This window comes from Megascapheus bottae, chromosome 8 (genome assembly GCF_031878675.1).
Source record: "Megascapheus bottae isolate mThoBot1 chromosome 8, mThoBot2.hap1, whole genome shotgun sequence".
NCBI lineage: Eukaryota > Metazoa > Chordata > Mammalia > Rodentia > Geomyidae > Megascapheus > Megascapheus bottae.
In genome coordinates this window covers 542,200-554,447 of record NC_143516.1, presented here as the reverse complement: position 1 = coordinate 554,447, position 12,248 = coordinate 542,200, and the positions used below count along the sequence as shown (strand labels likewise).

General features: G+C 44.9%; 1 protein-coding gene across 1 annotated transcript in view; it reads right to left on the bottom strand.

The window, feature by feature from the left end:
- Positions 1 to 12,248, bottom strand: part of Wdr27 (WD repeat domain 27) — a 106,516-nt gene that overhangs the window by 91,449 nt on the left and 2,819 nt on the right. The window contains exons 2-5 of the mRNA XM_090337806.1: positions 10,056 to 10,248; positions 5,400 to 5,541; positions 4,478 to 4,602; positions 1,508 to 1,621 (exon numbers count right to left, since the gene is read on the bottom strand). Of these exons, the coding sequence (XP_090193932.1) occupies positions 1,508 to 1,621; positions 4,478 to 4,602; positions 5,400 to 5,541; positions 10,056 to 10,241 (567 nt within the window). The 5' untranslated portion in view covers positions 10,242 to 10,248. The remainder of the gene's footprint in view (positions 1 to 1,507; positions 1,622 to 4,477; positions 4,603 to 5,399; positions 5,542 to 10,055; positions 10,249 to 12,248) is intronic.

Genomic DNA, 12,248 nt, shown 5'->3' with positions numbered 1-12,248 from the left:
ACACCTAGAAGGGTGGAACAACTCTTGAATGTGTTGTTAATGCCCCACAGAGGCCTGTGTCTGCTGTGGAGAATGCTCACCAACAGGACTGCATTCAGCTGTGGTGTTCACAAATGTTTACCATACATACACCATGTCCTATATGGTAGGCCCAATTCCAAAGACTTCCAAAAGAGTCACTCTTCTTTTCTTTTTTTTTGGATCATGTGGCTTGAACTTGGCCTGGGCACTGTCCCTGAGCTCTTCAGCTCAAGGCTACCACCCTATCCCTGGCCCTAGCCTTCAGCTCAAGGCTACTGCCCTACCCTTGAGCCAACCCCACTTTCAGATTCTTTTGTGACCAGGCTTGAGTCACCGTGCCCGGCTTAGGAGTCACCCTTTATTCTCATTTATTCTCATATCACCAATAATGCAAAAGGAACCACTGTGTCCATGTAACATACCAAAATGTAAACACAAGGAAGTCTATCCAACAACTGCTGGTAAGTAGTGCAGCCCAGATTCAGTTCTAAACACCTGTTTTCATGAGACAGGTATTTCCACATCCTCATAGATACTCACTGCCCTCAAGTTCATTCATTTTGGGGTTTTTTTTGTTTTTGTTTTTGTTTTTTATTTTGTCGGTTGTGGGGCTTGAACTCTGGGCCTGGGTGCTGTCCCTGAGCTCTTCAGCTCAAGGCTACCATCCTACCTCTTGGGCCACTCACCACTTCCTGTTTCCTGGTAGTTAATTGAAGAGTCTCACGGTGTTTAGTGCCCAGGCTGGCTTTGAACCACGATCCTCAGATCTCAGCCTCCTGAGGAGCTTGGGGGACTACAGGCGTGAGCCACCGCACTCTGTTTTGCCTTCAATTTTTCCTTCAGGACAATCTATAATGTCTGACCTTCATCAAGGCCATGATAACATGATAGCAAGCTGACCAGGGGCTCCCTGGATGTGAGACAGCATTTTACTTTATTTATGCTTTAGCATAAATACCATAGATGTGTTCTTCTGCTCTTGGTCAGCAGGCGACAGTGTGGTAACTAAACTGATGCCTTACTTCAAAGTCCTGGACTGGCAGAGGCCAGCCCTGTGTCCTCAAGCCTATATAGAAATCCCAGAGGCGAGCCGGGAGTTCGGCCTAGTGGTTAAAGTGCTTGCCTAGCATGCACAAAGACCCGGGTTCAATTCCTAGGTACCACATACATAGGAAAAAGCCAGAAGTGGTGCTGAGGCTCAAGTGGTAGAGCTCTAGCCTTGAGAAAGTCCAAGGACAGTGCTCAGGCACTGAGCTCAAGCCCAGGACTGGCAAAAAAAAAAAAAAAAAAAGAAATCCCAGAGGCCCAAGAATTGGGCTCCAATTCCAACATCCAACCCCAAGCCCACACAGGACATCAAGATGCCACTTATGCACAGAAATGTGTGAAAATGGCCTTCTGACATTAAGTGGGATAGAGATAAAACTGCATGTGTAGCCGAGACCAACTATAACACTGCAAATGTGCTCATACCCAGAGCTCCTACCTTAAAGCTCCTGTCTTCGGACGCTGAGATGAGCACTTCCGTTCGCCAGGGACAGAACTCCACGGCTGTCACTGGGCCACAGTGGCCCTGCAGCTCCACCTGCACAGACTGCTTCTGCAAGGTTTTACAAGTGACTCTGGAATTATCACTATCAAGAAGTCCCTAAAGAGTACATCCTAAAGAGTCCCCATTGAGATTGGTTTTACTTTATTGTCCCCTCCTCGAAGCTAACATTCTAATGACTGAGCTCTGATCTGGGGAACACACAAGCAGCTAGAAAAGATGAAAACTAGCCAAAGCAGATCTGAACTGCCCTTGTTTTCCATCTTCCCAGAAACCTGTTCTCTACTGCCCAGAACCCAGTCCTGAGAAAGAGGGCTCGGCCTTTTATTCTCCAATGTCTGTGTCTCAGATCCTCCCATCTGTTTTTCTATCACTGTCTCTCTGAGTCTCAGTTTTAGATTTTCTACCAGTATCTGCCTCTGTCTCAGGCTCCTGTCTCTCTGTTTCTATCTCTGTCTTTTTCTTTATCTCCTGTCTCCCCACTTGTATCTCTGCCTCTCTGCCCCACTTCCACCTTCTATCTTTCAGAAAGCGCTTATCCTATCACCCATCTCCCTCCACAGCTACTATCTTTAGGGAGATACTAAAACACAGTAAGATAGCATGTCTAGCCATACTCTGGCTGAGCCGAATGAGTTATCCTTGCCTCAAATTCTAAACTTTCCATAGCCCAAAGCAGTGTCCTAGAAGCTAGTGTCATAAGCTCAGATTCCATACTGTGGTCTGAGAAATGTCAGTGATAGCACCAGAGCACTTGAGAGGCAGCCACCCCCCACGCTGCATGGCTGGGGGCACTCTGAGAGATGTGAGGGGCCTCACCTTGATCTCACACAACTCAACATAGATAGGAACCATATACTGACAACACACTGGGGAAGGTGGGATAGGCGGATGCACAGATAGATGGGAGAGCAGATGGATGAAGAGATGAGTGGATAATAATGAATGAATAGGTAGGTGGAAGGACAGGTGGGTGGATGTAGGGAGGGAGGAAAGGAGAGATAGATGGCTGGATAAATGGGTGGTAGATGGAAGAGATGGATGACATAGGGATGGGTGGATGTATGGTAGGATGGTTGAGTAGATGGATAGTTGGTAGATGGAGGGAGGGAGAGATGGGCTGGTGGATGGATGAGGGGATAGGAGGAGGAAGAAGAGAGGTGGATGGCAGATGTGTGGGTGGGTAGTAGACAAATGGATGGGTGGGTATTGGATGGATGGTGGGAGGGAGAGAGGGAGGAAGGATTGGGTGGGTGGATGGATGTTTGGTGGATGAATAAGTAGATGAAAGATGAAAGCAAAGATGGTGGATGGAGGATGGAATAGGGAATGGATGGGTGGGTGGATGGACAGAGGGTATGTGGATGGATAAACAGATAGACAGATGGATGGATGAGGATGGAGGGAGGGATGGTTGGGTGGACGGATGGTTGGTGGATAAGTGAAAGGGAGGAAGGAGGGAAAGGTGGATGGTAGATAAATAGGTGAGTGGATAGATGGTAGATAGATAGGTGGATGGGTAAGTGAATGGATGGGTGGATAGTATGCATAGGTGTGGAGAGACATGAAGGGATGGATGGGTGGGTGGGTGGATGGAAAGGTTGATGGGTGGAGGGAGGGAGAGAGGGATGGTAGGTAGGTGGTTGGATGATAAACAAATGAGTGGGTAGATGAGTAGATGAGTGGATGGATGGGTAAATGGATGTGTGTTTCATAATGTTTTGTGTGTGCCACAAGCTTCTTTGAGTGGGAATCTCATTTTCAGTTAGTTCAAGAATTGTTTGAAGACAGAAATATATTCTATTTGTATCCCCAAATGCCTAGTTCGCATAAGGTCCATAATAATCATTTAATATTTCATCTATCCTAATCTAAAATTTTAGTGTGTTCAACAAGCTCTAGTAGGTAAGCCTCCTTGACAACTGCATTCACCTAACAAAAAGGTGCCAGGGAGATGACAGGGAGATAGCAGGTGAAGAGTCATTTCCAGAGAACTCTCAAAGAGCTTCCAAAAATCAGTCTTCCAGCCAACTTTCTATCCCCTCCCACCTCCCAACAAATGCTACGTTGAAAATCCACAACCTAAAACTGCTTCACTTGTACATCAACAAATCAGTGAGAAGGCTGACTCCTGGTTAAAAGCTGAACCTGTAAAGCACAGCTCTGAAGGGTCCCCTAAAGTAGACAGTTTGAGAAATAAGAATGCTACTAAACATGTTTGCTAGAGACATCTTTGGCCCAGGCTTCATGTAAATTTTTGTTTTGTTTTGTTATTTTGCCAGTTCTCAGGCTTGAATTCAGGGCCTAAGGTCAGCGCGCTCTACCACTTAAGCTGCAGCACCACTTCTGGCTTTTTCTATGTCTTGTGGTACTGAAGAATTGAACCTGGGTCTTCATGAATTCTAGACAAGCACTCTATCACTAGGCCAAACTCTCAGCTCTAAAGTTCTTATGATTTATATGAATAGCTCTGAGTTCTGTGGCTTTTCAATAACCAAACGTTTTCATTTGTTGTTTCTTCATTATCTTTATAAAAACATACCAAATTAAAACTGTCACTTAGCTGGGTGCCATTGGCTCACACCTGTAATCCTACTCAGGAGGCTAAGATCTGAGGATCACAGTTCAAAGCCAGCCCAGGCACAAAAGTCTGTGAGATTTTTAACTCCAATTAACCACCAGAAAAATGGAAGTGGCGCTGTGGCTCACATGGTAGAGCACTAATCTCGAGCTGAAGGGCTCAGGGACAGGCTCCAGTCCCAGAGTTCAAACCCCATGACTTATTTAAAAACCAAAAACAAAAAACCGTCCCTTATAAAACAAGCAGGAAGAGAGGCAGAAAGGAACTGAGCTGCAAACTACCCTCCGGCCTTCTACTTCACAGCTTCCCACACATGGAAATCTTACCTCCACAATTAGCATGAAGATTTTGTTTCCAGCACACACTGCAACAGAGTGGTCTCCAGGGCCAAACCTCACACACAGTACTGTTCCCAGAAGGGTGCCAACCACAGTCCCTTGAGGAATCAGCCCTAGGGCAAGTTTCAGGTTAGGATCGGCCTATCCACCACGTTCCACATGACATGACATATGAGAAAAGGGCCAGGACACCGCTCTCTGCTCTACAGCTGTCTATGGAGTGGCAATGCACTGGACTGGGGCTCAGTTCTTTGACAGCCTCTAGAGAGTTCTTCTGAAGTATCAGGAACACAGCACACGCCTCCAGTGTGGCAGCCCAGCCAGCAAGCAAGACAGGTGTCTTCTGCAGCCACAGGCACCTGTGAGTGCAAACTGAGCACTGAGCCCAAGTGTTTTTCTCCTGAAGGAGGACAAGCACGTGGGGTAGAGCCAGACCAGAAGACCTGCAGCCTCCCACAAAGGAACAAGCAGAAAGCACAGCTCCTGTCGCCTGCTCTGTGCCATTGTACAGCATGAATGGTTACTAGCCAGCCAAGATCCCATGGACACAAACGTGTGTGTGCCACACAGCTGCACCATCGCCTGTGTCACCATCCCAGCACTGAGCCCTGCTCATCGGCTACTATGTCTCCAGACTGGAAGACAATCGGCAAGGGCTGCCTGCACATCTTCAGATATCACAAGATCTCATCTCAGAAAAGAAGGCACAGAGATAAAACCTAAGCTTCCAGGGATCTGCGTGCTGTGAACACAGCAGAGGCTGCTGAGTCTGCTGGCAGTGCAGGTCCAGACACTGACCTCCATGGCGAGGGGTCAAAGTGAAGCAAACCCTGACTGTGACCAGCTATACTTAAGTCAGGAGTCACATCCATAAAGTATTTTTGAAACTTTACTTTGCATTTTCATTTACCTTGAAAACTCTTCTGTCTGCATTCATCCAGGTTCCACATTATAACATAATCCTGTGATGCAGAACAGATTAAAGGTGGTCTCAGTTTATTTCCAAAAGCTATGGCAGTGATTGAATGGTGGTGTCCTTGCAGGATTAAATGCTAAAAAAAAAAGTCACAGGTTATACTAACATTTAAAAATTAGAGCAAAGCACTAGGTGCAGTGGCTCACACCTGTAATCCAAGCTACTCAGGTGGCTGAGATCTGAGGATCGTGGTTCAAAGCCAGCCCCGAACTCTAAAGTGGAACTGTGGCTCAGGGGAAAGGCAGTAGCCTTGAGCTGAAGAGCTTAGGGACAGCGCTCAGGCCCAGAGTTCAAGTCCCATGACCGACAGAAAAAAAAAATAGAGCAAAGCAATGTAAGAATCCTAAGAAGTTAGACAGTGAACTTTCAAATATTACTGTATATGTTTTTCTAAATTCATTCACTACAATTCTTGCTTCTGTTATTAATCACCATGTTAACCAGCGTAGTGATACCGCATATTCCACAAGGCTTTAATAATACATCCTATGCCTTTCCATTTTCACTGTTCATTAATTTAAAAAACACATAGTGCCTCTGCATTATACACAAAACAGCTACCAGCAGGGGAAAATGGGGCTCCTCAGAAAAGGGCACACTCAGGCCCTGGCAGGCACTGTGAATCCAGCAAACCTGGAGGGAGGAACAGCCAAGGACTGCTATGGACACTACTCAGAAAGTCTGGCCGGCACAGAAGGAACTTGGACGCAGAGATCATTTCCGAGAGAGGACCTTAGGGGCCTGGAAGCAGTGATCAAAGGTGAAGAAAGCAGGGGGGAGTCTGGGACAGCCCTGCTGCAAGTGCAGAGGAAAGGCCAGAGCGGGGGTATGGAGGGCTCAGTTAACATTAGTAGATGGCATTACAATGGCAGACAAACTGCTGACCTTTCAGCAGAGAACAGAATAGGATAAGAGCACACAGAGCTTATGTGACAGGTTGGAATGACAGCAGGAGGAAAAAAATCAAAGGGAATGCCAGATGAGAAGGGAACAGGTTTCCATTCTTGGTGACAAAAGGCAGTTTGATACAGTGGTTCTCATTCAAATGAGAGGACAAGGAAGTCTCCTCTGGTGACAGGAGGAGACTCAACCTGCACCAACCCTCCTGATGACAGAAGAGAGGTAAGAAGATTGGACACTCTTATAAGAATAGGCAAACACATCCTCTTGAAGGCATTAGAAAGCTAAAGTATTATAGCACCAAGACCAAAGAAATCTAAGAGGCAGTTTCAGCACAGTGGCCTCCAAGCCCAGGAAGACATCTTTGACTAAGGCAGCCTTCGCACAGTCCAACAAAACGCTACTGAGAAACAAGAGACATTACAGGGCTAAGGACAAAGGAGGAGCTAACCAAGGCAGCATGTCCACAAGGATAAAAGCAGAAATAGAGAGAGTAGGACAAAATGAAAGGACCTCCAGGATATGGAAACAAGAACTGTATAATGAGTAAATGTTGTTCTTAATGTACTATGTTATTTCTCGTCTCTTTTGTTGTCCCTTGGTTATTCTCATATTGTTACACTATCTTACCTTGTAATCTGGTATATTGTATATATGTTTATTTGGTTATTTGAAATAGGATAGGGGAGGGGGGAAAACAAGATGATTGGGAGGGGGTTGGGGAGGGAAATGGGAACAAAAACATGACAAGGGGTATCAATGTGTGAGAAGTAATGCTCCTTCTATCTGGCGAATTTAACTGTAACCCCTCTATTAATTACAATAAAAATATGAAAAAAAGAGAGAAGAGGACAAAGAATTCTGTTGCCTCATATTATACCCTGAAATAGAGCTGAGTGCTTTAATGTTGAGGATGATAAAACCTTATAAGTACATTTTAAAAACTGTGTGCTAGAAATACAAGTCACTAAGATGAGAGGAGAGATATACTTCCATAGCTGGAAACCTGAAAAGAACCAAGCCCAAGAGGCAGAGATGACTGGGACCGTAACCCTCCTCCTGAAAGTGGAGCCAGCTAGGGTGACATCACCTCAGACTGGCCAGCTACCAGAAGCAAACATAAATTCCACATGAAGAAGAAAATCTCTAGAGCCTCAGACTAGCTCTACATTTTTCACATATAATGTCAAACATAACCATGTGTGGTCGAGACCATGGCCTAATGGTAGAGAGCTTGCCTCGCATGCCCAAAGCCCAGGGTTCCATTCCTTGGTAACACATGCACAGAGAAAGTCAGAAGTGGTCAAATGGTAGAGCTCCAGCCTGGAGAAAGCCCAAGGCCAGTGCCCAGACCCTGAGTTCAAGCCCTAGGACTGGCAAAAAAAAAAAAAAAAACTGTAACAAACTTCAAAACTTAAAAAAAATAGGAAATAAGAAAACACACTAAGACATATCATGAACTAACTTCTGAAAACCAGTGATACAGAAAAGCTCAAAAGCTGTCAGGGAAAATGACACATTGAATTCATAAGGATAATACCATACAGACAGTGAAACATCACAATAAAATACTGAAGGAAATCTACCAATTGATGACCACCCACCAAGTCAAACCGTCTTTCAAAAACATAGCAAAATTGAAGCATTAAGACATATATTTGTATTTGGTTATTTGAAATTTGATAGGGAAGGGGGGAAACCAAGATGGGGGGGTCTGGGGAGGAAGGTAATGGGTACCAAGACATGTGAAAGGGTATCAATGTATGTGAATTAATGCACCTTCTATCTGGCAAATATCATGTAACCCTTTTATTAATTACAATAAAAAATAAAAAAAATAAAAAAAGACATATATGAACTCAGGACCTCATGCTTGTTATGTCAGTGCTCTACCACTATAACATGTTTCTTTGTTTTGCTTTGTTTCATTTTATTGTCAGGGTAATGTATAGAAGGGTTACAGTTACATTTGTCAGGTGCATTAATTCTCACACACTGATATACCTTCTCATGTTTTTGTCCCTGTTTCTCTCCCCTAACCCTTTCCCAATCATCTTGTTTTCCCCCCTTCCCTTCCCTATTTCAAATAACATATATACAATATACTAGATAACAAAGTCAGACACAGTAACCACATGAGATTAATGATAAGGGGGGAAAAAGAGATAAGAAATAACATAGTACATTAGGAACAACAATCACAAAAGATAAACCTCTTGTTTCTATATCCTAGAGTTCATTTCATTTCGTCTCATTCTATATGACTGTATGTGTAGAGCTGTTGAGCTGTTGAGCTTCTCTACTAGGAGAATCCTGGATGTGTACTGATTTACAAATGAAGGAAAAACCATGGAGCCTATATCCTTGGGGTCTGGCTTACTTCACTTATGATTTTTCCAGGTCTTTCCATTTCCTTACAAATGGTATAACATGTTTTATTGTTGGTCTGGGCCTGGGCGCTGTCCCTGAGCTCTTCAGCTCAAGGCTAGTGCTATATCACTTGAGCCACAGCACCACTTCTGGGTTTCTGGTGGTTAATTGGAGATAAGAACCTCACAGACTTTCCTGTCTGCACTGGCTTTGAACTGTGATCCTCAGATCTCAGACTCCTGAGTAGCTAGAATTATATGCATGAGCCACTGGCACCAGCTTATAACATGTTCTTAATGACTTTTCTTTAGGTTTTCTTTTTTTTTTTTTCAGATAGGTCTCATATTAGCTTTTTCCAGGCTTGTTTTAAACCACCATTCTCCTACCTCTGCCTCCCAAGCAGCTGGGTTTACAAATATAAGCTCTCCCCACCCCCCGCCAAAGCCCTGCTCCTGTATCTTGTATGAGGACGTTATAGAAACAAGGACATAAATGCCACAAGGAAGAGACAAAGACATTGCATTAATGAGAATAAAAAGCAGTTGGGGTTGATCTTAAAGCACAAAACATTACCAGTGATAGAAAAGTCACTTGAGAAAAAGACATCCATTCTTAAGAACACTGAAGGAACTGCACTGTGTAACTGGAGACTAGCCTGCCATCAAACTGATGCTAAAGCATGGGTGAGGCCATCGAACACTGCAGCCCCAACCACCATCGGCCAGCCCGCCTGGGTGTATGCACCTGCAACTCACAACTCACGCTGCGGGAAGACCTGCCAAAAAAAATGAACAGCTACTACAGGATTCTTCCCCCTGGTGGTGACTGAAGGAAGCTAGCACAGAGCACACAAAGCTCATACATCAGCACATGAGGTCTCTGGCATCAGTGAGGATGGCACGGCCTCCAAACTGGCCGCACACCATGCATTTTTCTAAACAATGTCTATTTACCTCCCTGCAAAGTAAGAAAAAACAAGCTGAGGTGTGAATACAAGGGGCTTGATTGTGTTAACATAAAACTTTCCATGCTCATGTTCTTATTGAGAAATTGAGTTAGGAACTTAATATATAGGAGTTTTCTCGGGCTGTGTTGTAGCTCAGTGGCAAAGCACTTGCCTAGCATGGGCAGGGGCTTGGGTTTAATCCCAAGTACCAAAAAAGAAAGAAAGAAAGAAAGAAAAGACAACATAGCCGTTTTATCAGCACTTTCTTCTGCTCTAGTTCGTAGCTGAATCCACAGCGGGTAATGCTGCCAGACAGGCCGAGAGGCACGGGAGGCGGGAAACGGCCACAGGACACAGCGTCAGTCAGGAGGCACCTGGTGCGCAGGGCTGCTGGGGTCCCACACGCAGAGCTGGCTCCCACGAACAGGGAAGGCGCAGTGCTGTGTGCAGCAGGCAGGCTGGAGGTGGGGCGCAGACTCCTCCGACTCCACCAGGAATCTTTCCACAATGACTTCTGTCTCACGGTCATCAGGAAACGGACTCTTTGGGGGGCTTTCCATCTTCAGCCTGAAAACGCAAAGAACGTGCACAAGCACTGTCGGGATGGTGGGTAGTGTGAAGTATTATTCATGACTGCTAGCAATGTTACTCACACATAACACCACATCACATGACAGGCAAAAACTCCCATGTAGGGCCTCCCACATCCCTCACCTGCTTTCCAACACACAGGCCTTGCTGCGCCTGCTAGGTGGACTTCCTGGGCTGTGGAATGAGAACAGCTAACTCAGAGGCAAAGACTGACTGAACACAGTGCATTCAAAATGTTAGTTATGAAGCCAACTACCTCTACCAAAGTTATCTTCTAGTTGGGCAGAATGCAACAGAGATCCAACCACCTTAGATCCAGCCTCTTGAAGTATTGCACAACAAACAATGGGTTCCAATAACCAGTGATTGACTGGCTGGACCTCACAAAGCATAAATGAACAAAACAGTGCTTAGAACTTGTTCTCACTTCACACACAAGGGCTCCAAGGACAAGACCGACTCAGATACCCTTAGGCAACACTCACTCATTTGGGCACAGATACACCTGACATAGGACAAGGGACTTGCTGACGGTGGGTGTGAGAGCCCAGCCTTTGGGGATCCCAGGCATAAAGACTTTGCCTGCCCTATCTTGGTAGCCACATATACAACAACAAAGAGGCCATTCATTCTGTTCTGAGCCCCTTGGGCTTCAGTTATGAGTTGCATTTGAGGTCAATAAAATGGGACATCTGACCTGCAGAAAGGGTTACAGTAAGGATGGGAGGGCTTATAGTGGTGGGCAAATTCGAATGCATATCAGGCATGAGACCAGAGAAGGATTATTTCCAAGCTACAGAAAATTCTCGAACCAACTAGGAAAAAAATAGATAACTATTTGAAATAAATTTAAAAACTCACACATCAGTTTGAGGTAGAGGAACAAAGGGCATTGTCTGCTATCCTTAGACACTACTGAGCACAGAACACTGTTCTATTCCGGGCTACCTGAATGACTCGGGTAGGCCTGTGAGCAGATCTGCCGGAACCTCCCTTCCCCAGTGTGCTCACGGTGATTCGGGGACAGTGCCTCTGCTATGAGGAAGTAGAGTAACACGTGTGTGTATATATGTTAAAACTGCCTCCAGCATGGGGCCTCAGGGTGAGAACAAGCAACAATACTAAGTCAGACAAAGCCACGGATTTGAATCTTGCAAATTAAAGCAGACTCAGAAAAATATAAAGTTTTGTTTTCAAGTAAATTGTTATGAAAATACAACTTGTACACTTCATAGTTTAGGTACCCATCATGTACCATTGTCTCTCAATAATTCAGGAGTACGAGGAGAGAAGAGAGCAAAAGGAAAGATGAAAAATTTAAATAGCAACTGTAAAGCATCTAACAGTGCTAACAACTTTAATTTGTTCATTACTTACTGAATATAAAGCAATCAATATCAAGTCAAGCAAGCAATATCAAGACTAAAATTCTTCAATTATAGCATCCATGGAGCAGAATGCTTGTAGCTCACACTTCTAATCTTATCTACTCAGGAACTGAGATCTCACGATCCTGGTTTAAAGCCAGAATGAGAGTAAAGTCTGTGAGACTCTCCATAAACTACTCAGAAAAAGCCAAAGTGGAGCTATGGCCCAAGTGGTAGAGCACTAGCCTTGAGTGGAAAACGCTCACAGGCAGCATCTAGGCCCTGAGCCCAAGCCCTAGGACTGGCACCAAAGAAAACAAAGACAAAACCATCATAGGAAGCTCTGAAACGGGTTTCTTATATTACCTTCCAAGATACATCTCTCCAAGCAGAAATACAACAATTCACTGAGGCCAGGCATATATCTGGAGTGACCGTGGCTGCTGAGAACAAGGGCTGCCATTAGCTCATTCAGTAGACAGTGTGTGGCCACTTCATGGAAGACAGTTCAAAAAGAGACACTAGAATGAGCCTTTGTCTGCCCAAGACAAGAATTCACTGACTGTACTTTCTTCTACACAATCAGGGGCAACTGAAAACAGCCCTTCA